A 26,156-nucleotide genomic window follows, 5' to 3' on the forward strand; every position below is an offset into this window, starting at 1 on the left:
AGTAATAAATGTTCTGATACACTCAATAACACAGCTGATAGCTGATAGTTGTAATGTACTAATTTTTTATATGTGTGAATATAATGATATTTTACAGCAGGGGTCGGCAATTAAGTTTGGCCGTGGGCCAGATATTTTCAAAGCCATTATGTGGAGGCCACGAAATAAAAAAATCTGTTTTGGAAAATGCAGTGTAATGGGATGGAGTGTTACATTAGACTAGTAGCTCTCCAGCCCAGAGGGTTGTTGAACCCAATTGCAGAACAGTTGATCTCAAAGCAGGTAAAACCAAGAAGAAAGAGAAAAAATAAATAAATAAACAAACCCGTGTCGTCAGGGTCGCGCTCCAATACACTACCACTGCCCCTTCTAGTGAATTGGGATATGGCCGGTAAAAAACGCCCTTATAAGGAGATGGGGAGCCCAAAAACAGGCGGAAAAACAAGAACGGGCGGAAACTAACGTCTAAAGTCACGCCGAGCGCGACAGAGAGATAGGAATGTAAACAAAAGCTCACCAGAGAAGCTTTTTATTCTTTATTCATTTTTATTATCTTTAATTATAGTTCAAACAACCTCACGCATGCTTCACCTGTTGCCGACCCCTGTTTTAGAGTATTTACAATATTAGAGTTTATCGGGGGTTAAACTGTTCTGTAATTAAAAAGATTCTCTAGTTTAGACTCTGTTGGTTCCTCTATATGGATAAATGATGAGATTGAGACGGTTGGGTTTGGAGGTTCTACAGGTTCTGTATGGATCCTGCAGAACAGTAACCCACAGATGTTGCTACAGCTGGGCCTGTAGATCCTGTAGATCCAATTAAGTTTCCCTCTAAAACTTTGTAAACTGGGCAAAATTGAGGAACATTTCTTTAGTTTTAAAGTATTATATTCTGTAAATTATTACTTTTTAATAGTTAAATAATAGCGATATTCTTTAATTTGCTAATAAAAAATGTATACTCCCCCCCCCCCACTCTCTCTCTCTCTCTCTCTCTCTCTCAGGTAGGGAGATCTTCAGGAGAGAGAGAGAGAGTGTTAGCTGCATGTCGATTGCCCTCATGCATTAATTCATGAGTTCATGCTGAATCTCTAACCTGTACCTCCCTCACCTTTCACCCAACCTCCACCCTCCACCCCCTCCACTGCCCACCCTCTCCTCCACCCACTTCTCTAACCTCCACTGCCCACCCCTCCTCTACCCTCCACTGCCCACCCCCTCCACTGCCCACCCTCTCCTCCACCCACTTCTCTACCCTCCATTGCCCACCCCCTCCTCTACCCTCCACCCTCCACTGCCCACCCTCTCCTCTACCCTCCACCCTCTGCTGCCCACCCTCTCCTCCACCCTCTTCTCTACCCTCCACCCTCTTGCTGCCCACCCTCTCCTCCACCCTCTTCTCTACCCTCCACCCTCTGCTGCCCACCCTCTCCTCTACCCTCTCCTCCACCCTCTGCTGCCCACCCTCTCCTCTACCCTCCACCCTCTGCTGCCCACCCTCTCCTCCACCCTCTTCTCTACCCTCCACCCTCTTGCTGCCCACCCTCTCCTCCACCCTCTTCTCTACCCTCCACCCTCTGCTGCCCACCCTCTCCTCTACCCTCTCCTCCACCCTCTGCTGCCCACCCTCTCCTCTACCCTCCACCCTCTGCTGCCCACCCTCTCCTCCACCCTCTTCTCTACCCTCCACCCTCTTGCTGCCCACCCTCTCCTCCACCCTCTTCTCTACCCTCCACCCTCTGCTGCCCACCCTCTCCTCTACCCTCTCCTCCACCCTCTGCTGCCCACCCTCTCCTCTACCCTCCACCCTCTGCTGCCCACCCTCTCCTCTACCCTCTCCTCCACCCTCTGCTACCCACCCTCTCCTCTACCCTCCACTGCCCACCTTCTCCTCCACCTGTGATGTCCGAGACTCACAACCATCAAACAGACACTTTATATTCGGTCTGCGTCGCCACGGATACAAACAGTGCAGCCGAACACCCACAGAGGACCATCCACCCCCCCCCCCCCCCCCCAACACACACACACACACTCCTCTAACTCTCACTCTATACTCCTGCCGGTCTCTCTCTGTCTACAGGTCTACAGGTATCTCTCTCTATCTTCTCTCTCTCTCTACATCCTTCGCTCTAACTCTCAAACTCTTTCTAACTTTCTCACTACATATATCTCTCTTTCTTTCTTTCCCAATCTCTCTCTACTTCTCTCTCTCTCTCTACATCCAACTCTCTCTACATGTCTCTATCTATCTATCTATCTATCTATCTATCTATCTATCTATCTATCTATCTATCTATGTCTCTCTCCATCCAACTCTCTACATGTCTCTGTCTCTCTGTTTCTCTGTACATCCACATCTGTGTCACTCTACATGTCTCTCTTCTACTCTCTCTCTCTCTAAGTGTCTTACTCCACTTTTCTCTCTCTCTCTCTCTTTCTCTATTTGAAAGTGAAGACTGACGGAGGTAAACAGCGGTGCTATTGTTTTTTCGTTTGTTTGTTTTTCTCTCTTTAGTCCTGTGTAGGTGTGTGTGTGTGTGTGTGTGAAGGCTGTGAGTGACAGCAGTTCTGAAACGACGAGGCAGCGCTCTGCCTGCATTCCAGACGACCTTGAGTCTCTCCACACACACACACACGCACACATACACACACACACACACACACACACTCCGCCATATGGTGCTCCACTCATCATCTCATCTAAACACTGATTACAGCGCATCACACACCCTCAATCAAACACAGAGTGTGTGAGCGCGCTCAGTGGGGGCATGATATGCTAACGGCTCACACACACACACACACACACCAGTCAGAAGTTTAGGTACAGCATGCAGCAGTCTGAGCCGGTGAGGGGATGCTGGGCTGTGATTGGCTGAGCTACTCACTGGTTCCTCGGTTCTCCGGTTCTCTGTAGGCGAATTGCAGCGTGGTGTCCAGCGTCCGGAACCCCTCCTTCAGAGAGTGATGCTTATAGTACTCTATCAGCTCCTGCACAACACACACACACACACACACACACACACACGAGTCATACAACTTTTTAGTTTATTTCCCAAAACCAAAAAAATACTATTCATGCAGCTTGCCATCAGCTGCCGGAGCCCTGAGAGAGCACAGTTACCCTTGCTCTCTCTGGGTGGGTACAGTACAGTAGATGGTGCTCTCTCTTTTCTCTCATCACTCCTAGGGTGATGTGGACCAGCACATCACAAGGCTGCGTCTGTGAGCTGATGTATTAGAACCGAGTCGCTGCAACATTAGCATCAGCAGCAGTTCAAAAAGAGGCGGAGTCTGACTTCACATGTATCGGAGGAGGCGTGTGCTGGTCTTCACCCTCCTGGTGTGTTGGTTCATCACTAGCGATAGGCGGAGTACTAATGAGTGGGTTGGGTAATTGGCCAAATTTTTTATAAAATATGAAATGAAATATTTAAAATAATGTCTCAATTGCCTATTATTTGCAACATTAAGATTTAATAATGTTTAATAATGGCTGATCTACTGTCAATTAATAATTTGTTAATTAGCTATTTTTTGTGTGGTATTAGTTTAAGCAGACTGTGTTTGTCTATTGTTGTGACTTAGATCAGGGATGGGCAACTGTGGGCAACGCGAATAGATCAAAAATAATTTCATAATTTCATAATTAAAAAAAAAAAACAAAAACAAACAAAAAAAAAAACGTAATTCTACTTTTGACCGCTAGAGGGCGCTGCCAAACAACCACGAAAATTGACATTGACATCCAGTCCATTGTGAGCCAGCAGGCCAAACCACAGCTCTCTCATTAGCTTCAATAAATGTTGGGCCTCTGTGGTCTAGTTTTCTGCTATTATTGAATGAGCTATTTGCAATCAGTTTTTAAATCTTTTTTGTTCTTTGTTATAACTGAGTTCAAATGCCTTTTGCACTTTTCTAAGCAAATGTTTTGTCTATGTTGCTTATGAAGGACTTGTTATAATGAACTTATTTTACACAGAGGAACTACTGTATTTGCAATCAGTTTTTTAAGCAAACTTTTTGTTCTTTGATATGAAGGACTTCCTTTTTGCACTTTTTTTAAGCAAACGGTTTGTCTTTTGCCGTATTAAAATGCATTAATATGCAGAAAATAGTTGTTGATAAATGTTGGTGCTGTAAACATACAGATATAAATTCATATAAAATTTGTTCTTATTGAAAATCATTTGTAGCGTTTTTCATATTCAATTATTTGAAGTGCGAGGTCATGTGGCCCTCCAATGGTCATGCTGAAAAAAATGTGGCCCTCTCCATCATGGAAGTTGCCCATCCCTGACTTAGATGAAGATCAGAACACATTTAATGACTAATTTATGCAGAAATCCAAGTATAATCCCAAAGGGTTCACATACTTCTCACATACATATATGACACACACACACAAAAACACTCCCTCATGTGTGTGTGTGTAATAATGAATAGTGCAGTAGAACTGCTGGCGCGGGTTCAATAAAACTCTGGTATTCACAATCCAATAATGCTCTTTAAGTGACATTTGTGAAATCCAATCTAAAAGCACTCTGAGAACAGAGGGAGCGCGCCGCTCGATCAGAGCCTTATAATAACACTAAACAGCCCCGCCCTCGACCTTTACACACACACACACACACACACACACACTCAAATATCACACACTGAATAAAATATTTTATTATTATTATTATTATTATTATTATTATTATTATTATTATAATACAGTACCCTCATACAGGACTCATCAAAACACAGGTACACAGATTATCAGTAAAATCTTTCACAATAGATTACAGAAAATACTATAATTTAACAGGACTTTTAATAGCATTTAATCAATGAATAATTAATACATGTACATTTAATATTATATCATATTTGACATGTTACTATAGATATTTAATGCAAAATAAGTTATTAAGCATAAAAACATGAATTTAATTTTGATACAGTTGTGAGAATAGATTAAATAATATAAAACTAGACTACATTACATTATATTTTATTAAGGCAGATTAAACTAGACTGAATTGTATTAAATTTGATTTAATTAGAGTCGATTACTTTACACTGGTTTAGAGAGCAGATTATTAGAATATATTAGACTAAGCTTAATTAGAGTAATTAGTAATCTATACTAAATTTGATTGGACTAGGGTAGACTACAATAAACTTTATTTAATCTGATTACAATAGTGGATTAAATTTGACAATTATTGACAATTATATTTGAGTAGATTAAACTAAACTACATTTTATTTGATTTTTTAGATTGTGATAAATATATATTAGTAAAAATAGATTAGATTAGACTAGATTAGAGGGGAGTATTAGATAATTATATTAGACTCGTATGAATTAGATTACATTAGGTTAGGGTGTGCTAAACATGTATTTATAATTAAATTATTAATATCAGTAAGGAATTATAGAATTACACACACACACACACACACACACACACACACACACACAGGCAGGACTGACCAGGATGCTGCGGAAGCGGCGGTTCTCGGCGATCTGGAAGTATCCGTCTCTGATCAGGATCTTGATGTGCTTCACGTCGTTGCTAAACCTGCGGAGGGAAGGGGGGGGGGGGGGGGGGGGTTTGGTGTGAGTGGTGAGGTAGTATCTGCTGACCGGGCGATCGACACTGACTCACTAATGTGCCGAGTACAGAGCACCACGGCGGGGGGGTCGATACCACAGCCAAGACCCCCATTAACCCCTGATCACAACCCTGATACCATTACTATACACATCTACACCAATACATCAAAACCACTGTGGACAAAAACACAGAATATTAATTATTATGACTAATTTACTGATATTACTGATTTATAAAGTCTCCACACACTTAGTTTCCTTTTCTTTTAAATTAGAATAATAATAATAATAATAATAATAATAATAATAATAATAATAATAATAATAATAATAATCCTGTAAAGAATAATAAGTAAAAGTTCTGTTGTTGTAAGTGTATCCATGTATGTAATCTTTCTTTTATTTTGTATGTGTTTTTTTATATGCTTTGGCAATAGTGAGAGAGAGAAAGAGAGAGAGAGAGAGAGAGTGAACAAACAAGGGAGAAAGAAAGAAAGAAAGAAAGAAAGAAAGAAAGAAAGAAAGAAAGAAAGAAAGAAAGAAAGAAAGAAAGAAAGCAAAAAGTAATTGAGCGAGTGAGAGAAGGTAAGGGAAAAGAACACAAAACAAAAGAAAGAAAGAAAGAAAGTAATTGAGCGAGTGACAAAAGGTAAGGGAAAAGAACACAAAATAATAGAAAGAAAGTAAGAAAGAAAGAAAGAAAGAAAGAAAGAAAGAAAGAAAAAAGTAATTGAGCGAGTGAGAGAAGGTAAGGGAAAAGAACACAAAACAAAAGAAAGAAAGAAAGAAAGAAAGAAAGAAAGAAAGAAATTGAGTGAGTGAGAGAAGGCAAGGAAAAAGAACACAAAATAAAAGAAAGAAAGAAAGAAAAAAAGAAAGAAAGAAAAAAGAGAAAGAAAGAAAGAAAAAAGAGAAAGAAAAAAGAGAAAGAAAGAAAGAAAGAAAGAAAGAAAGAAAAAAACAAAGAAAAAAGTCATTGAGCGAGTGACAGAAGGTAAGGGAAAAGAACACAAAACAAAAGAAAGAAAGAAAGAAAGAAATTGAGTGAGTGAGAGAAGGCAAGGAAAAAGAACACAAAATAAAAGAAAGAAAGAAAGAAAGAAAGAAAGAAAGAAAGAAAGAAAGAAAGAAAAAAGAGAAAGAAAGAAAGTAATTGAGCGAGTGAGAGAAGGCAAGGAAAAAGAACACAAAAGAAAGAAAGAAAGAAAGAAAGAAAGAAAGAAAGAAAGAAAGAAAAAAGAGAAAGAAAGAAAGTAATTGAGCGAGTGAGAGAAGGCAAGGAAAAAGAACACAAAATAAAAGAAAGAAAGAAAGAAAAAAAGAAGGAAAGAAAAAAGTCATTGAGCGAGTGACAGAAGGTAAGGGAAAAGAACACAAAACAAAAGAAAGAAAGAAAGAAAGAAAGAGAGAAAGAAAGAAAGAAAATAGGGAGAGAGAGACCTGGGACAAATATCCTCTATATTTCACATACGGAAACAGATGCTTATTTAAAAGATGAAACAAAAAGGATAAATGAATAAATTCTTAACGTATTGTTTTGATTGTATTGTAAAATTGCATTAGGCAGGATCAGGATCAGGCAGAAGGATCTTACGTTTGAATTTATTCAATTAGATTAGATGAGATTAATTACATTACAATAGATTAATCCTTTTCCACCTCATGGCCCACATGCTTATAACAAGAAAACATCACAGCCCATAATAAAAAAAAAAACAAGAAAAAACAACTTTTAATAAGTAACTATATATTTTTTACGCTGATTGTCTGAATCCGTTTTTAACAATCTGATGTTGTTTATTTGATACATTTCCTATATGCAATATATTCTAATTTTTTATTATAGTTAATTTGTAGTCTATATTGTACTATATTGAATCATATATAAATAGACTTGTTCATGTTAGACTACAGTGTAATAGGTTTGGTTGGGTTAAATTAGACTAAATTAGATTAGATTAGACCAGATTATTTTAACCCTCCTGTTTTGTTATGGGTCAAATTGACCCGTTTTAAATTTGAAGGTCTAGAAAAATAGTTAAAAGTATTTTTTCAGTATGAATTTTCTTCTGCTTGCCTTCATTAGTGTAATTAACATATAATATGATAAAGGTTCATCTCACATATTTGCAACCAATCACACCCTGCAAAAACTAAAACTAAAACCTAAATTGCAACGTTATATTTCAATGTTATGTAAAACTATTGTTTTATATGTTGACATATTAACAAAGCAATTTTTTTATGAAAAATGATTGAATTATCCTAACTGAAGCATTACCTGAAAAGGTAATGAATAACATTGCACTAAATATTGATAGAATAATTGCTGTTCCTGACAAATCAACATAATAGGAGGGTTAATTAAATTGGATTGTAATCAGATTTCTGTGATGTGAACGCTTTATTACAGTAATGGGCGTGGCTGTGTTAAATCCTGGTAACTCACTTGATGCTGATGGCGTACTCGTTACTGTCGTGGCCCCGGTGCCTCACCAGGTAAGTGCTGTTCTTCCTGTTAACAAGCTCCGCCTCCGCCTCCAGCCGCTGCATCCGCCCCGCAAACCTGCACACAGGTCAGATGTCAAATGGGGTTAATCAGCTGATTGTACAGGTGTGTGATTATAATCAGCACAGGGGGGATTATATAACGTTTATAACAGTTACCTGGAGGATTACGCTCACCTGCGTTCACACTGTAACCTCACTAATTCAGATTCAATTTCAGCTTAAAGTGTTACTGTACATAAATCATTACTAATATCGTCTATTTTCTGGTCTATTTTAAGGTGCAAAGCATTATAAGACTCAGTAAGTGACACTAGTTAGGATGCCTACATAGAAGTGATCAAGGGTGTCGCCATGTTTCCTTTCTAATATCGAAGCTGGGGGAAGCGCCTAAGTAAATAAAACTGTAATTCTTAAAAAAACACTTTCTTTTAAAGTTAAACAAGTGCTGGATGTTAATCTACACAGATTCCTCTCCTGAAAACTGTTTATTTGGGTGAATAAATTGCTTCCGTTTATTTACAGTGAGCTTAGATTTACAGTATGTTAATATTTTGTATAAGGGTGAGTTTTTAGTTTTAGTTTCTCCAGCATTAAGGCTGGGAGCAGCAGAATTAGCATTAGGGCGCTATCAGCTAGCGGTTCGTCCAACGTAGCTTATTTTAACACAGTAAACACACAGACTACAGTCTAATATACTTACCTCTAAATGACGAAAGAGCTAGGGCTGCGGTTAGTGGCTAATGCTAATGCTAATACTGCTCCAGCCTTAGTGCTGGAGAAACTTCACTGAAAACTCACTTATATACCTTATAACTCTGTACTTCAGTGGAGTGACTTTACTGCTCCTTAATACCTGACTGATAGAATTCATACATAAGGAGCACCGGATTATAAGTTAATTTTTGGTATAATTAAAGGATTTTTAGTGCACCTTATATTGCGAAAAATATGGTAAACTAACGATATTAGTGACATAAGCCATAACTTCTACAACACAAACAGTTTGCTCACTGAAATTAACATTATAAACAAGATTAAATTAAGTAAATAATCAGAAATTGTGTGAAAAATGTGCAGAAACAGAAGGTTAATCTCGAAAAGAACTACGAAAGCAGATGTGCACAAACCTTTGCACTGGATTGTATACGTACATTTTACATAATATTTTCTATTTTAACATTTTATATTTTAATGATTAAATTTGTGATTTATTTTATTTAAAATTTGAATGGGATTATTATTATTATTATTTTCAATAATGTAAAGAAACAGGAATAAAGAGTGAAAAATACAATAAAAATGTTTTTAAAAACTCACCAGGGTTGGGAGGAGTAATCGATGGGCTTGGCCTAAAACACAGAAACACAGCAGTATTAATAATATGGTGGAGTGCATTTAACCCTTTCCATCACTAACCATGTATTATGGGTGTAAGATAAAAACAATATTAATTTTTAATTATTAGCCTGCATGTAAAGATTGGTGCCAGAAGTGGTTAATTTTGTGCTGTGTTTAAATACTGCCACTAGATAGCAGCGTTGTACTTCTAAAATGTTTTGTGTGTAGTTTATACTATGACAGTATTCATGAGTCTTGGCATCATGCTCTCCTCCACCAGTCTTACACACTGCTTTTGGGTGAGGAAGACAGATGACCACAAGCCATCAAACCAAACTGAACTGCTTGAATTTTTGCACCAGTAGTAAAGCAGCATAAAGTTATCCAAAAGCAGTGTGTAAGACTGGAGGAGGAGAACATGATGCCAAGATGCATAAATTAAAACTGTGATTAAAACCAGGAAAAATCTGTTTTGTACGGTAAGTTTTGTAATAGTGAGGAAGAGTTTATATGTTTATTTATCAGAAGAGCTGAATAACTCTGAACTAATTCCTGCTTCTATTTATACTCTCACACATGTGTGTGTGTGTGTGGGATCACCAGAAATGTTACAGACACACACACAGAAAAAAAACGAACACACACACACACAAAAACAAATACAAAAAACACATGCAATCTCACACACAGAAAAAAAACAACACACAAAAACACACACAGAATACCATGCACACAGTAAAATACACACACACATACATAGAATAACCAAACACAAAAAGAACAAACACAAACACAAAAAACGAACATCGAAAAAACAAACACACAAACACACACAGAAAACACACACAAAAAACCCCAGAAAAAAACGAACACACACACAAAACACACATATACAAACACACAAACACACCCAGAGAAACCACACACACAGAAAGATACACATAAAAGAAAAACACACACATAAAAAAATAACACACACACACACACACACACACACACACAAACAGACAAAAAAAACACACACACATCCACCTACCGCCAAAAACACAACAGAAAAAACAAACACTGAAAGCTCACACACCAGAAATAAACACACAAAAACACACACATAAACACACAGAAAAAAAAACACTCACAGAAAAAAAATACACATATACACAAAACAAACACACACACACAGAAAAAACAAACACTGAAAGCTCACACACAAACACAGAAACACACACACCAGAAAAAAAAACAAAAAAAAAACACACAAATACACACATACATACACAAAACAAACACACACACACAGAAAAAAAAACACAACAAATACACACACACACACACCCATAAACACACACAGACAGAAAAACACACAGGTGTGTGTGTGTATGGCAGTAGCTGGGTGGAGTACAGGTGTGTGTGTGTATAGCAGTAGCCGGGTGGAGTACAGGTGTGTGTGTGTGTATAGCAGTAGCTGGGTGGTGTACAGGTGTGTGTGTGTATAGCAGTAGCCGGGTGGAGTACAGGTGTGTGTATAGCAGTAGCTGGGTGGTGTACAGTTGTGTGTATAGCAGTAGCTGGGTGGTGTACAGGTGTGTGTGTATAGCAGTAGCCGGGTGGAGTACAGGTGTGTGTGTGTGTATAGCAGTAGCCGGGTGGAGTACAGGTGTGTGTGTGTATAGCAGTAGCTGGGTGGTGTACAGGTGTGTGTGTGTATAGCAGTAGCTGGGTGGAGTACAGGTGTGTGTATAGCAGTAGCTGGGTGGTGTACAGGTGTGTGTATAGCAGTAGCTGGGTGGTGTACAGGTGTGTGTGTATAGCAGTAGCTGGGTGGTGTACAGGTGTGTGTATAGCAGTAGCCGGGTGGTGTACAGGTGTGTGTGTGTATAGCAGTAGCCGGGTGGAGTACAGGTGTGTGTGTGTATAGCAGTAGCTGGGTGGTGTACAGGTGTGTGTGTATAGCAGTAGCTGGGTGGTGTACAGGTGTGTGAATAGCAGTAGCTGGGTGGTGTACAGGTGTGTGTGTATAGCAGTAGCTGGGTGGAGTACAGGTGTGTGTGTGTATAGCAGTAGCTGGGTGGAGTACAGGTGTGTGTATAGCAGTAGCTGGGTGGTGTACAGGTGTGTGTATAGCAGTAGCCGGGTGGTGTACAGGTGTGTGTGTGTATAGCAGTAGCCGGGTGGAGTACAGGTGTGTGTGTGTATAGCAGTAGCTGGGTGGTGTACAGGTGTGTGTGTATAGCAGTAGCTGGGTGGTGTACAGGTGTGTGTGTATAGCAGTAGCTGGGTGGTGTACAGGTGTGTGTATAGCAGTAGCCGGGTGGTGTACAGGTGTGTGTGTGTATAGCAGTAGCCGGGTGGAGTACAGGTGTGTGTGTGTATAGCAGTAGCTGGGTGGTGTACAGGTGTGTGTGTGTATAGCAGTAGCTGGGTGGTGTACAGGTGTGTGTGTGTATAGCAGTAGCTGGGTGGTGTACAGGTGTGTGTGTATAGCAGTAGCTGGGTGGTGTACAGGTGTGTGTATAGCAGTAGCTGGGTGGTGTACAGGTGTGTGTATAGCAGTAGCCGGGTGGTGTACAGGTGTGTGTGTGTATAGCAGTAGCCGGGTGGAGTACAGGTGTGTGTGTGTATAGCAGTAGCTGGGTGGTGTACAGGTGTGTGTGTATAGCAGTAGCTGGGTGGTGTACAGGTGTGTGTGTGTATAGCAGTAGCTGGGTGGTGAACAGGTGTGTGTGTATAGCAGTAGCTGGGTGGTGTACAGGTGTGTGTGTGTATAGCAGTAGCCGGGTGGAGTACAGGTGTGTGTGTATAGCAGTAGCCGGGTGGAGTACAGGTGTGTGTGTGTATAGCAGTAGCTGGGTGGTGTACAGGTGTGTGTATAGCAGTAGCTGGGTGGAGTACAGGTGTGTGTGTATAGCAGTAGCCGGGTGGAGTACAGGTGTGTGTGTGTATAGCAGTAGCTGGGTGGAGTACAGGTGTGTGTATAGCAGTAGCTGGGTGGTGTACAGGTGTGTGTGTGTATAGCAGTAGCCGGGTGGAGTACAGGTGTGTGTGTGTATAGCAGTAGCTGGGTGGTGAACAGGTGTGTGTGTATAGCAGTAGCTGGGTGGAGTACAGGTGTGTGTGTGTATAGCAGTAGCCGGGTGGTGTACAGGTGTGTGTGTGTATAGCAGTAGCCGGGTGGAGTACAGGTGTGTGTGTGTATAGCAGTAGCTGGGTGGTGTACAGGTGTGTGTATAGCAGTAGCCGGGTGGTGTACAGGTGTGTGTGTGTATAGCAGTAGCTGGGTGGTGTACAGGTGTGTGTATAGCAGTAGCCGGGTGGTGTACAGGTGTGTGTGTGTATAGCAGTAGCTGGGTGGTGTACAGGTGTGTGTATAGCAGTAGCTGGGTGGTGTACAGGTGTGTGTATAGCAGTAGCTGGGTGGTGTACAGGTGTGTGTGTATAGCAGTAGCCGGGTGGAGTACAGGTGTGTGTGTGTATAGCAGTAGCTGGGTGGTGTACAGGTGTGTGTGTATAGCAGTAGCCCGGTGGAGTACAGGTGTGTGTGTGTATAGCAGTAGCTGGGTGGTGTACAGGTGTGTGTATGGCAGTAGCTGGGTGGTGTACAGGTGTGTGTATAGCAGTAGCTGGGTGGTGTACAGGTGTGTGTATAGCAGTAGCTGGGTGGTGTACAGGTGTGTGTATAGCAGTAGCCCGGTGGAGTACAGGTGTGTGTCCTGCAGGCTGAATAAAAGAGTGAATATTTGTTGAATTAAAGGGTTAAATGTGAAACTCACGCAGGGGCAGGGCTTCACCGCGTCGCTGGGGAAGAACCCCACCTCTCTGGACGACAGGACTTTACCCTGCGAGAAACAGCAGATCTTTACATTCAGCTCAGCTCAGCACAGACTCTTCAACAATTCAGCAACAATTAGCACGTAGCGCTGCGCTATTCATTCAGAGAACGAGGGGGAACTCTCTCTCTCTTTATATCACTTCAGTAATTAAATCCCGCACTGCTTTCTGCTCACTAACAACCGCTCAGCATCTCAGAACTCATACACCAGAACAGCCGCTCATTCCTTTAACGTTAATACTCACTAAAATACTGACAGATACCAGAAAATCCTGCAGTTTAATAATAATTATTAACAACAAACACTAATGTTGTAGTTTAATAACTGTGTATTTAACAAAGTGCAAGACAAACATACAGCCAGGGCTCTGTTTCAGTGATCTTCAGTATCTTACATTTGGTCTGTAGCAATGAAAATAAAAAATTAGGCTTTAAAAACCGGATGCAAACACCTTCATAGCTGCTGCACAAAAACCTTGTATCTCCACTTATGCCATTATTTTACTGGATTAAAAATATCATAAATATTATGAGGAAAGTAAGCTTCTTTTTCCAATATTTGGTCTAAGGGTGAGTTGTGTGATAGTTGATGACACAGTAACGTGAAGTGAAGATTCTCTCTCAACAAAAGTTGTGATTATCGCAAGAGAGCAGGTACTAAAAAATTACCTGATCGAAGCTACCAGGTGGCAAATTCAAGGATTCAAGGATTCAAGGAGATTTTATTGTCATTCGCATCACATGTGGTACATGAGGTGGAACGAAATTGCCAGGCTAGGCTAAGCTAATGCTGAGCTAAAGCAAGCTATGCTAACCTAACCACAGTCCAGCTAAGCTAAAGCCGGCTAGCTTAAACCAACACCACCCAGCAAAACAAGCAGAAATGCTCAAAAAATGCGCAGCGTTCACCTGAAGACGACTCCACGGAGCAGGAGAGGAGAGTATTAGCGTTATTTCACCCTCCTAACGTTACCATCTTCACTTATTCACAATTTTGATTTCAAGCTAACTTTCGTGGTGTTAGTCTGTATGAACCATACACCGTTTTGTAGTTAAGTTTCAGTTCTGTTACAGTTGTGATCTCACGATCCAGTTTACACCCAAGAGCTGTTATTAAAATAGATATATAAATAAAATAAAGAATACAATAAAAAATAGAATATAAAAAATAAGAAGAACGAGCAGACTGTAGAGGTAGCAGCAACATGAAGTGCAGAGTGCAAGTTTTGCTATAGCAGCATGATAATGTGAATTAGAGCAGTAGAAGATAAAGTGTCTCAGTGCGGTTTAAAGTGACAGTGTTTGTAAACAGTCATTTGTCCTTGTAAAGTGTCAGTGCAGTGTGTTGTTAGGTGCAGTTTAAGAGTCCTACAGCTTCCGGAATGAAGCTGTTTCTCAGTCTGGTTGTTTTGCACTTAATGCTCCGCAGCCTCTGGCCTGAGGGAAGCGGGACAAAAAGTTTAAAAGTTTACGGCAAGATGGCGGCGGGCAATAGAGCAGTGGCTTCTCACACTCTTAGCAAAAACACCCTATTTTGCTAGCCAGGCTAAAGGCTATTGCTAACCGACCCCCGATTCCGTAGCTTTCACTTCTACACTACATTTTACTTACATTACTTGAGTCTATTTGCTTTGTCACCAGGTTTCTGGTTTGTTTTACCATTGAAATGTAACTAGAAACACCAAAAGCACTGTAATTATACCACAAAACATTCACAGCAAAGATTTTCTTTGGCCAATCAGGGTTTAGCTTGGTTTATATGTCAAGTTTTGGTCTTTAATTGGCTCATTTGGAACCACAAGAGAGCAGGTACCAAATCTAGAGTATTTTACACTGTAAACCCATACGTTGTTTGAACTCAAATGATTTAAGTCTGTTTTACATAAAATTGGACATTTCTAACCAATACTCAACTATTTTTAATTGAATTTTGAGTTAGTTGAACAGTTGTGAGCACATATACTGTACTATTCAAACTGAGATCTTTGAGTTGAACCAACTTATAATAACTGAGTTTAGTCTTTTGCCATTAACAGCTTCTTTATCGTTGCCTACCATAGAAATAAAGTTCAACTTTAGTTGTAATAACTTGATTTATGCTTAATTTAACTCAAGTTTTCATTCCTTATTACTTAAAACATTTGAGCAAACCAGCTGCCTTTCAAATGTTGAATAAACTCAACTTATCCGGTCTTACAGTATAACAAAAATAGTAAAAAAAAAGTTAAATCAACTTCCCCTTTAGTTGTAATAACTTGATGTTCTAAGTTATGCTAATTTGAATTTTCATTCCCCATTACTTAAATAAGACTACCTTTGTAAAGCGTTTATAAATGGTTTACAATTAGTTTATTAATGGTTACTAATTAGGTTGTAAATGCCTTAAAAATCATTAATAATCAGTTATAACACAGTTATAACGTAGAAAGGGCAACAATATAGATGGCTGTGTAATATAGTTCACTATTTGGCAAACATCAGGTCATTGTTGCCCTTTCTACGTATGTGTTATAACTGATTAAAAATGAATTTTAAGGCATCTACAACCTAATTAGTAACCATTAAACAATGTAAACCATTTATAAACCCTTTATTAAAGGGTCTTTTTAAGTAAACTCAACTTGTCTTGGCTTACAGTGTGCAGTGGACAGTACCTATCAAAACATGCACCAAGTACAGACAACTGGCGAAACCTGGAATGTACTAAAAAGTACCTGGGTCCAGGTAACAGCAAAAAAAAAAAAAGCATGGTAGCATGCAGTGGAGAAATGGCTATTGACGCCAATGGAGGTTCAACCACCCAACCAACAAACCAGCAAGGATCTTCTGCTAATGTCTGAAGGAATAATATTATCCAGGCAGTTTTAATGTTACGGCTGATTTTATAAAATACTGTAACACTATCCCAGAGACTCGGCTTCCCCGAACTCCAAATCCCAAACAAAACAGATCAGATCTGATTGTATTAGCTGAAAGAGATACAATAATAAATGAGGTTAAACCCGATGCGACTCTGATATGACTGAAAACCATCTCGTCTGGCTTCTGCCATCCATCAATACCGGCCTGTCCTGATACGTCTTTCCTCAGATGGTCCTTCAGGGAGAGGCTAAAAGCTCCCGGAAGTCCCATCAGCCCTCTTTCTCAAACTAACTCGATTTGTAAAGCGATACTTAAGAGCTGCGATACATTTAGCGCAATGATGTTTCATCAGCGCTCTGATTCAGATGGGGCTCTTCAGTTGGGTGAGGCTGAGATTGACATGTTAAAACTCTTAACCCTGTTAGACTGCGCAGATTTAAGTTCAGCAATGAAATTAGAGGATCATCTGTCTGCCTCCACTGAGACTGGGATTGTGTGTGTGTTACTGGTGTTACTGTTGGTACCAGGTTCTCAGGGTTATCAGGGTTCTTGGGATTACCAGGGCTTCCAATGCCACGATGCTTACCAGAGTTAGCACGAAAACCAAGACCACCATGGTATCATTATCATGATTATGAAGGTTACCAGCTCTACCACTGGTTCCTGACTACCATTTTGTCAAGTTTCTGGATCTTTGGAAACCTTTAATTGCTCACTAGGAGAACCAAGGGTACCAAACCAAACACAGCCACCATGCTATCAAGACATCACGGCTACCAGAAAAATGATAAAATTATAATATCATTGAAAAGTTACTTTATTTCCGTAATTTAGTTGAAATTAGAATATTATAGATGACCAATTGATACTTTAGACATTTTGGTACTAATTGGCACTAATTGGTACTAGTTGGTACATTAGGAGTTACTGTTACTAATTAGTACTAATTGGTACTAATTGGTACTTTAGGAGTTTTGGCACTAATTGGTACTAGTTGGTACTTTAGGACTTATTGGTACTAATTGATACTTTTGGACTTTTTGGTACTAGTTTGTGCTTTAGAACTTTTTGGTACTAATTGATGCTTTATAACTTTTTGGTACTAATTGGTGCTTTAGGACTTTTTGGAACTAGTTGATACTTTTGGACTTTTTGGTACTAATTGGTGCTTTAGGAATTTTTGGTACTAAATGGTACTAGTTGGTATTTAGGACTTTTTGGTACTAATTGGTACTTTTTTACTTTTTGGTACTAGTTAGTACTTTAGGACTTTTTGGTACTAGTTGGTACTTTTGGACTTTTTGGTATTAGTTGATACTTTTGGACTTTTTGGTACTAATTGGTACTTTAGGACTTTTTGGTACTAATTGGTCATTTTGGAATTGATTTAACACAGTGTATCAACACCAGCAGATGACAGACATGACTCTCCAAAGCATCACTGATCATCAGTACATTTTACATTTCATTTAAAGGAAATGAAGGGATCAGAGTCTGGAGGAAGAGTGGAGAGACACACAGTCCAAACTGCTCGAGGTCTAGTCTGAAGTTTCCACCAATCAGTGATGGTTTGGATAAAGAGGCAGGTCATCTGCTGGTGTTGATCCACTGTGTTTTATTAAGTCCAAAGTCAAGTATACAACTCCAGAAAAGGAGGTGGTTATAATGTTATGGTTGATTGGTGTATAATATGCATTATGTATTATTATATAACAGCAGCAGTGCTGAACTGCTGACTGGCATTTTGTTTATTGCGACTGCATTCCAAACCCAGCCTGCGGTTGCACTGGTACACCTGCTGACTGTAAATATGTGCCACACCTGCTCACCTGCTCACCTGCTCACCTGTGTGTCACCTGACTGTATTTATTGATAGTGAACGCCCCCACCCACAGCAGTGTGCCACGCGAGCAGAAGCATGGCATTGTTTAGATAGGCGGTGCCAGGCAAGCTGCAGCATCTGCTGGCATGTGTGTGTGTGTATGTGTCCTCCCATATGACTGAGCGCTGGTGTGTGTGTGTGTGTGTGTGTGTGTGTGTTGGTAAACTCGGTGGGCGTTATCTGTAGAGCCAGTGAGACAAACAGCTTGTATAAACAGTGCTGAGTGTTGACAAAGGGTGGAAATCAGGCCACACACACACACACACACACACACACACTAGGGCTGCACAATATATCATTTAAGCACCGTTGCAATTAAATTAAACACGGCATGTTGCAATGTTTTAATTCTTGACACAAGAAGTACAGTAGATACACAGCTCTGTCTCTGTGTCTGTGTGAGTGACAGGCTGCTGCTGCCTGAGAAGCGCGAGGGGGAGGGGCTGGAGGAGGGGCAGGAGTAACCACAAGGTTAGTTTATTAAGCGGCGCAGATATTTCCAGTTACAGCTGAATTCACACTTTTAATCCCATTTACTCTTTAAAAAGCATTTAAATGCCTAGGCGCGGGGCTGGTGATGTCATGTGCCCTGCATTGTTTAATATCACGATATATATCGTCGAAAGAATAACATTTGCAATGTACAATTTTCCCAATATCGTGCAGCTCTAAAACACACACACACACACACACACACTCACCAGGCAGGTGAATTAAGAGTAAAGGCCGGGCGGAAGGACACGCATTAGCCATGCAGTTCAGTGTGTGAACGCTTCACTTCTACTGATTTTACATTTAAAACAGAATTCTACAATTTCTTCCTACATAAATAATAAAGCAAGGTTATTCAGAGAGGAAACTGCAGCCCTGAGGAGGTGCCTGAGAAAATTATGGGTCTAAAACCTGTTTATAAAATAATATATCAGTAAAACCAAGGAGGTGAAGTGTGGTACAAAAAAAATTCAAAAATAATAATAATATACATAGATTTTTTTATTTGCCACCATTTTCCACTGTTGTAATCTGTCTTATTAGGGTTCTGGGATGATTCTGGGTCTAGACCCTGCTTTTAAAAGCATGTCTTATTAACGCACTGGAGGGATACATGCAGGGTGTTGTATCGTAAAAAGTAGTCCATGAACAAAAAAATATATATTTTTAGGTTTGCCACTATTTTGCCACGTTTTATCACAGTTCTGTTACAACTTTGGGGTCTATAACCTATTTCTAAAATCATATACCAGTTATACAGTGCTAAAGTGTTGTGTGGTAAAAAAAAAAGAAGAAATTATAAAAGTTCTGTGTTGGTTTTGAGTCTAAAACCTGCTTTTAAAAGCATTTTTATTAACAGGGATGGTGGAGGGATACAGGCAGAGTGTTGTGTGGCAAAAAATAGTCCCTAGTGTTACACTGCTTTACATGAGTTCTGAAATTGTTTGGGGTTTAAAACTAGTTATTTTTATATAATTACATATAATTAATTATTTTTTTCCCTAATACCATATCCTTAAAATGATGAAGGGATACGTGCATGCATTGTGTGCTAAAAAAATCCACACAATTTGCCCCTATTTTAAACTTTTTATCAGAACTCTGGAATTATTTTAGGTCTAAAACCTGTTTGTAAAAGCATTTCATATTAACACCGTGGAGGGATACATGCAGGGTATTGTGTGGCAGAAAACAGTCCCAACTGTTACGATAAATTGCACCCATTGCTGATACAGATGTGCAAATGCGCAACACACAGCTTGCCTAGTCCCTGTAGAAGAGAGAACTGCCAATAGAATATGACTCTCTCTGGAGCAGATAAACTAACATGCTTTATGAATTATAGTCCCCTAAAAGCTCATCACAGAAAGTTATTATACCTAATATTATACCTATATAGTTATGAATGCACTGCCTGATACTCGTTTAACCTTTTTAAATCCCAGAATTCATTAAAATAGTGGAGGGATACACGCAGGAGTTTTCTGACACAAAATAGTCCCCAAAGAAAAGCATATATTATGTTTGTTAGTATAAAAATGAGAAAAAGTGAATTTTCCAACCTGCCACCAGGTGCTGTGTAGATCTGCTCTGATCAGCTCGATGATGTCACCCTCTGTAATATTGAGGGCGGGGCCGTACATGGGGGTGGGGTTACCGTAGTAATTCCTTATGGCGAGCATCTTCGGTAAACCTGAGAAAAAAAAACGCTAAATAAATTAAAAATGTTAAAACTAAATACATGTTTTATCAATAATCAGGTGAAAAAACGGTAATGGATGAGTATACACTGGTATGCCAAAAATCATGGGACAGCAGAATGCACACTGTACACACTCACACACTCTCTCACACACATACACACACACACACATACATACACTACCAGCACCAAATAAACCTAAGTTTTTGTTTTATTTCAAAACACTTGAAATGAAACAAAGGGAACGTGAGTGAGAAAGACGGGAGAAAAAAAAAGGGAAATAGTGAAAGAAAAGAAAGAAAAGAAAGAAAGATGAATTAATGTAAGTTAATAGCACAGTTATGACACTTTATAACACTGTAATAAATGGAGTAAATGTTATTTTAGTGTAAAAATTGATCATGTGATCAAGTGTAACATTCGTGGATGGCTTGGGAACGCCCACACCTGTATACGCTGTGAGGTGTTATCTTGTGAGTGAGTGTTGGTGATATAGTATAAAGCAATGGTTTTTAATTGTGTGTGTGTGTGTGTGTGTGTGTGTTTGTTTTGTTTCTAATCTGCTGAGTCTGAGTGAAGATGAGCAGTGTATCTTGTCGTCTGTCTGAAATATGATTCCTGCTCCGACTGTTGGAGACCAGAAGAGCAGGTTATTACACTTTACACACACGTGTGTCCTAAATGTGTCAAGTGTGTGTGTGTGTGTGTGTGTGTGTGTGTGTGTGTGTGTTATATAGGTTAAGAGAATGTGTAAATGCTGTCAAAAGTTTGGACAAACTTTCTAGTTGAAAACCATTCTCTGCGAAGCATTTAGGTGCTCTTATCACAGATATTACACTCAATCCCAGTCACATGGTACAGCACAGGAAACTTCCAGGAAGCAGATCACCTGAGTACTAGCCACATGGTTTAGCATATATAAAAGGGGCTCATTTGCTATTAGTTAGATGACTTTAATATTAATCTACTTTGCTAATATTTGTGTGACTTTTACTGTACATCCAACCCTCACAAAAAGCAAATATTGTAAAATATAGCTCTAAGTGGCAATAATAATAATCCTTAATGGCGCAATATTAGCCAAAAAGAGGCCAAATACAAATTTATTATACAGTTTATCCAAATACTAACAAACACACCTTCTAACCAATGCTTTGAGCTTCATTAGTTTGCTACGACTGCTGATACAGATGTGCAAAAGCACAACATACAGTTGTTCTAGTTCCTGCCAATAGAATAGAACTACCAATAGAGACAGACTTTCTATACAGCAGTTAATCCAGTAAACTGAGGACGCTCAGGTGGCACTACTGTCTAAATGCAGGCATTATTTCAGATGATGCCACAGCCATACGTAAGTGTTCTGTAAGTAGGAGGGATGGATAGCAACAGCAGTTAGTGCTGTAGGCAGTTGTGAGAATCTGGATTGAGGTTATTAATGTGAACAGAAGTGAAGTGAAGTGAGATGATGACCCGTGTGAATGTTGCTGTAATAGATGATCAGAGAGCTGCTGCTGCTGCTGCTGGTAGTAATTGGAGACACAGCTGGAGGAGATAACCCAGTACTGCAGGTGGGGGGGTGGGGGGGTGTACTACTAAAGTGAATAAAAGAAAGCAAGCTACAGAAAGAGAGAGAAAATAGTGAGAAATAAAGAAATAGAGGGAAATAGTGAAAGAAAGAAAGAAAGAAATAGTGAGAGACAGAAAGAAAGAAAAATAAAATTTAAATAAATTTAAATAAATAAATAAATAAATAAAGAAAGAAATAAACAGTAATAGTGAAAGAAAGAAAGAAAGAAAGAAAGAAAGAAAGAAGAAAAGATGAAAGGGACAAAAAGAAAGACAGAGAAAATAAATAAATAAATTAATTAATAAATAAATTAATTAATTAATTAATAAACAGAAATAGTGAAAGAAAAAAGAAGTAGTGAGAGATAGAAAGAAAGAAAAATAAAAAACAAATATGAATAAAAATAAATAAATTAATAAATCAATAAATAAAGAGAAAGAAAGAAAGAAAGAAAGAAAGAAAGAAAGAAAGAAAGAAAGAAAGAAAAAGACAGTGTCTGAGTGAGAGAAAAATAAAATAAAAAGAAAGAAAGAAATAGAGGGAAACAGTAAAAGAAAGAAAGAAAGAAGAAAGAAAGAAAGAAAGAAAGAAAGATGAATCACTGTAAATAAATACCACCGTTACAACACTTTATTAATCATGTATGACTCTTTATAACACTGTAATAAATGTAGTAAATGTTATTATATATAATCTATATATAGAATCTCTTATATATTGGTTTTAAAGTGATATTCAGTGTTTATAAAGGTGCTATAAGACCCTGTAAATGTGTGTGTAAATGAATCAGTGTAGCTACAGTGGTTTGAGAGCTGATTTCTGCAGATTATCTGGCGGGAGTTTCTGCAGATTCAGAGTGGTGGAGGTGGTGGAGGTGGTGGAGCTTCAGAGCAGTAGAGCCGGTCCCTCCAGCCCGGAACCGGTTCCACCATAACCCCAGCAGATAGCATCTGACGCTACGCTACAGCAGGACAGAGGAACTCTGAGAGCTGTCAGAACCTGAGTGATGGACGTGAGGAGCTGACAGGCTGGCGTGAGAGTGGGCGGGGCTAACACACCTGTACTACTAATGAATATTCACCTGTACCTGCAGCAGCAGTTCTGCAGCTTCCTCTTACATTATATACCATTATATACACTGATTATATACCTCACAGAACTGTACACTGGTTATATACCTCACAGAGCTGTACACTGATTATATACCTCACAGAGCTGTACACTGATTATATACCTCACAGAGCTGTACACTGATTATATACCTCACAGAGCTGTACACTGATTATATACCTCACAGAGCTGTACACTGATTATATACCTCACACTTTACAGCTGTACACTGTACACTACACGTCCAAATACTAACAAACTCCATCTAATGCTTCAGCTACATTTATATCCACCCACTGCTGACACACATGTGCAAACGCACAAACACAGCTGTAAGTTATTTTAAAAACGCAGAATAAACTCCTTTAAATATCCTTAATTATAATGATAATAATGAATATAATCAAATCCTCCTCACAGCAATGTTTCTACCTCTAGAGTATTAGTACTCTTAATATCAAAGAAAAATAAAGGGAATGAGTGAAAGGAAGAAATAATAAAGTGAATGAGAAAAAGAGAAAAAAAGAAATAGAGGGAAAGAGCGAAAAAAGAAAGAAAGAACGACTGAGTGAGTGAAAGAGAAAGAGAGAAAAAGAAAGAAAGAAAGAGCTCAAGAGTCTGAGGAAAAAAGGAAAGAAAGAAAGAGTGAATCAAAGAAAGAAAGAAAGAAAGAACTAAAGACTTAGCGAGTGAAAGAGAAAGAGAGAAAAGAAAGAGTGGAAGAGTAAGAAAGAATGAAAGAAAGAAAAAAAAAGAAAGAAAGACTGAGTGAGTGAAAGAGAAAAAGAAAGAGAGAGAAAAAAGAGAGAAAGAGTGAGAGAAAGACAAAGAACGAAACAGAGGGAAAGAAAGAAAGAAAGAAAGACTGTAAGTGAGTGAAAGAGAAAAAGAGATAAGGAAGAAAGAAATAGAGAGAAAGAGTGAGAGAAAGACAAGACAAAAAAGAAAGAAAGGAAGAAAGAAAGACTGTGAGCGAGTGAGAGACAAGGACAGGGAAAGGAAGACTCAGTAATAAATATTTATATATATAATATGTGTAATTAAATGTGTAATTAGTAATGTAATTGAGTAATGAGTAATGTAAAGAGTACAGCAGTAATTGCTGCAGGTGTATAAAGGGTTAAACAGTGTGAGTTTCAGCACATTCCTGCTGTCTGGCTGCAGAAAGAAAGAACGAAAGGAAGAAAGAAAGAATCTATAATAAATACTTTTAGATATACAGTATATGTAATTAAATGTGTAATTAGTAATATAATTGAGTAATGATTAATGTAAAGAGTACAGCAGTAATTGCTGCAGGTGTATAAAGGGTTAAACAGTGTGAGTTTCAGCACATTCCTGCTGTCTGGCTGCAGAAAGAAAAAACGAAAGGAAGAAAGAAAGAATCTATAATAAATACTTTTAGATATACAGTATATGTAATTAAATGTGTAATTAGTAATGTAATTGAGTAATGAGTAATGTAAAGAGTACAGCAGTAATTGCTGCATGTGTATAAAGGGTTAAACAGTGTGAGTTTCAGCACATTCCTGCTGTCTGGCTGCAGCTTCATGCTGACGTGTTAAATCTTGCCCGTCTCCTGATCGTTAGCATCTCTCTGAAGAACAGAGCTCCAGACCTGAGAACTTCTCCAGATAATGAAGATCACCCTGAGTTCTTCACATGATCTTCTTCCATTAATCCAGAGTCTGATCTTTACTCTCTCTAGTTAATTGAAGCTGTTTGTATCGATTATTCTCACTCATAAGAGTTTTTTTTAAAGATACACAGCTTTAGTTTAGTCCCTTTTCACTGCATTGTGTGCGAGTGGTAAAGCTCTTACCTTCACTATTACACAACATATCCCTGAGGAGTTCTAGTGCTGCTTTTCTACCATTAGATTTATTTCATCAAACGTTTAAGTGATCACCATTATTCAAGTTTTTCTGTTTAATAATAATAAAGCGTTACACAGTGCTTTTCCTGATTTTAGTAGTATAGTTCAGTTTAGATCTCCTTAAGATGTTTTCTCTGTTTCTCTATTCATTAATGCCAATATTTTAACTCTTCTAAAACAGACAAACATCTTTCCACATGTTTTTTAAGAGATGAGAAGCTACTCCCTGCATCAGTTAAGTTTTGGCCAGGCAGTGTATATATGTTTAACAGTGTGTTATTTTGCACTATATTTACAGTAAAGTACAGTCTGTTGTGCTCTGTGCAATGACACAGTAATTAAAATAATATCCTACGTAAATAAAAATATATATATTTAACAATTTAAAAATAATTACACTTCTAAAATAAAAAAAATATGTTGGGCATGATGGGCAGTACTGAGATCAGTAAGTATATTTGAGGTTATATTCCAATATTGTACGATAAACTGACAATATAATTATTGTGACAAGCCTTATAACCTGTGTGTGTGTTAATGCTTTAGTGTGTGATTCAGTGTGTTTAACATGCTTTTGTGTATTGCCGTGTGTTTTAAAGTGTATTTTAGTGTGTGTGTGTGTGTGTGTGTGTGTGTGTGTGTGTGTGGTCACTCACCTGGATCTACACGGCGGCTGTGTGGTCGCTCCTGTAATAAAAGTGAACAGAGTAAATGAGGCACAGAGTAATAAACGCTTTATGGAGCAAATGACATCTTTATTACACACACACACACACACACACACACACACAGATCTGTGAACTAGACTAATACACATGAATTTTATATGAACAGCATTTTATATTTAACTACACTAAATGCAATAAAACCGAATAGTGTAATAACATATTTATAATCGAACATGATATTAATAATGTAATACAATACTGATAATGCATTAAATTATATAGTTTTACAAAACATTAACCTCAAGGATTTAAGGAGCTTTTATTGTCATTTACATCATTTTGTATATATGCTACGAAATTGTATTCCCACAGTCCAGTTCCACCCAAAAGAGCAGTTGTTAAAATAGATAAATATAGGATAAAATAAAATAGAAAAAAAAATTTAATGCAATATGTCCATAATAATAAAAAGGTAGCAAAAATATACACTTTTATCAGCATTAGCAATGCATTAAATGCAATAAAGTTTTGCATTACAGGTGAAATGTAATTTAATATATAATAATCATTAGTGCTTATAATTACATAATTGGGATTTATCACTTTTTTTATAAATAATTGCTTAATTGCACTACTATTTAATTGCACTTGGGACTTTATAAAAAAAAAAAAAAAAAATATATATATATATATATATATATATATAT

General features: G+C 38.4%; 1 protein-coding gene across 3 annotated transcripts in view; it reads right to left on the bottom strand.

The window, feature by feature from the left end:
- LOC103022015 (guanine nucleotide exchange factor VAV3) overlaps positions 1–26,156 on the bottom strand; it is a 228,910-nt gene that overhangs the window by 69,378 nt on the left and 133,376 nt on the right. For all 3 annotated transcript variants that reach the window (XR_007439653.1, XM_049480878.1, XM_049480877.1), the window contains exons 19-25: positions 25,438–25,468; positions 20,086–20,216; positions 13,229–13,294; positions 9,441–9,472; positions 8,062–8,178; positions 5,490–5,577; positions 2,894–2,996 (exon numbers count right to left, since the gene is read on the bottom strand). Coding sequence is in view for 2 of the 3 variants with exons in the window: in XM_049480878.1 (XP_049336835.1) it covers positions 2,894–2,996; positions 5,490–5,577; positions 8,062–8,178; positions 9,441–9,472; positions 13,229–13,294; positions 20,086–20,216; positions 25,438–25,468 (568 nt within the window). In the remaining variant the exon portion in view is untranslated. The remainder of the gene's footprint in view (positions 1–2,893; positions 2,997–5,489; positions 5,578–8,061; positions 8,179–9,440; positions 9,473–13,228; positions 13,295–20,085; positions 20,217–25,437; positions 25,469–26,156) is intronic.

Source organism: Astyanax mexicanus, chromosome 6, assembly GCF_023375975.1.
Source record: "Astyanax mexicanus isolate ESR-SI-001 chromosome 6, AstMex3_surface, whole genome shotgun sequence".
Taxonomy (NCBI): domain Eukaryota; kingdom Metazoa; phylum Chordata; class Actinopteri; order Characiformes; family Acestrorhamphidae; genus Astyanax; species Astyanax mexicanus.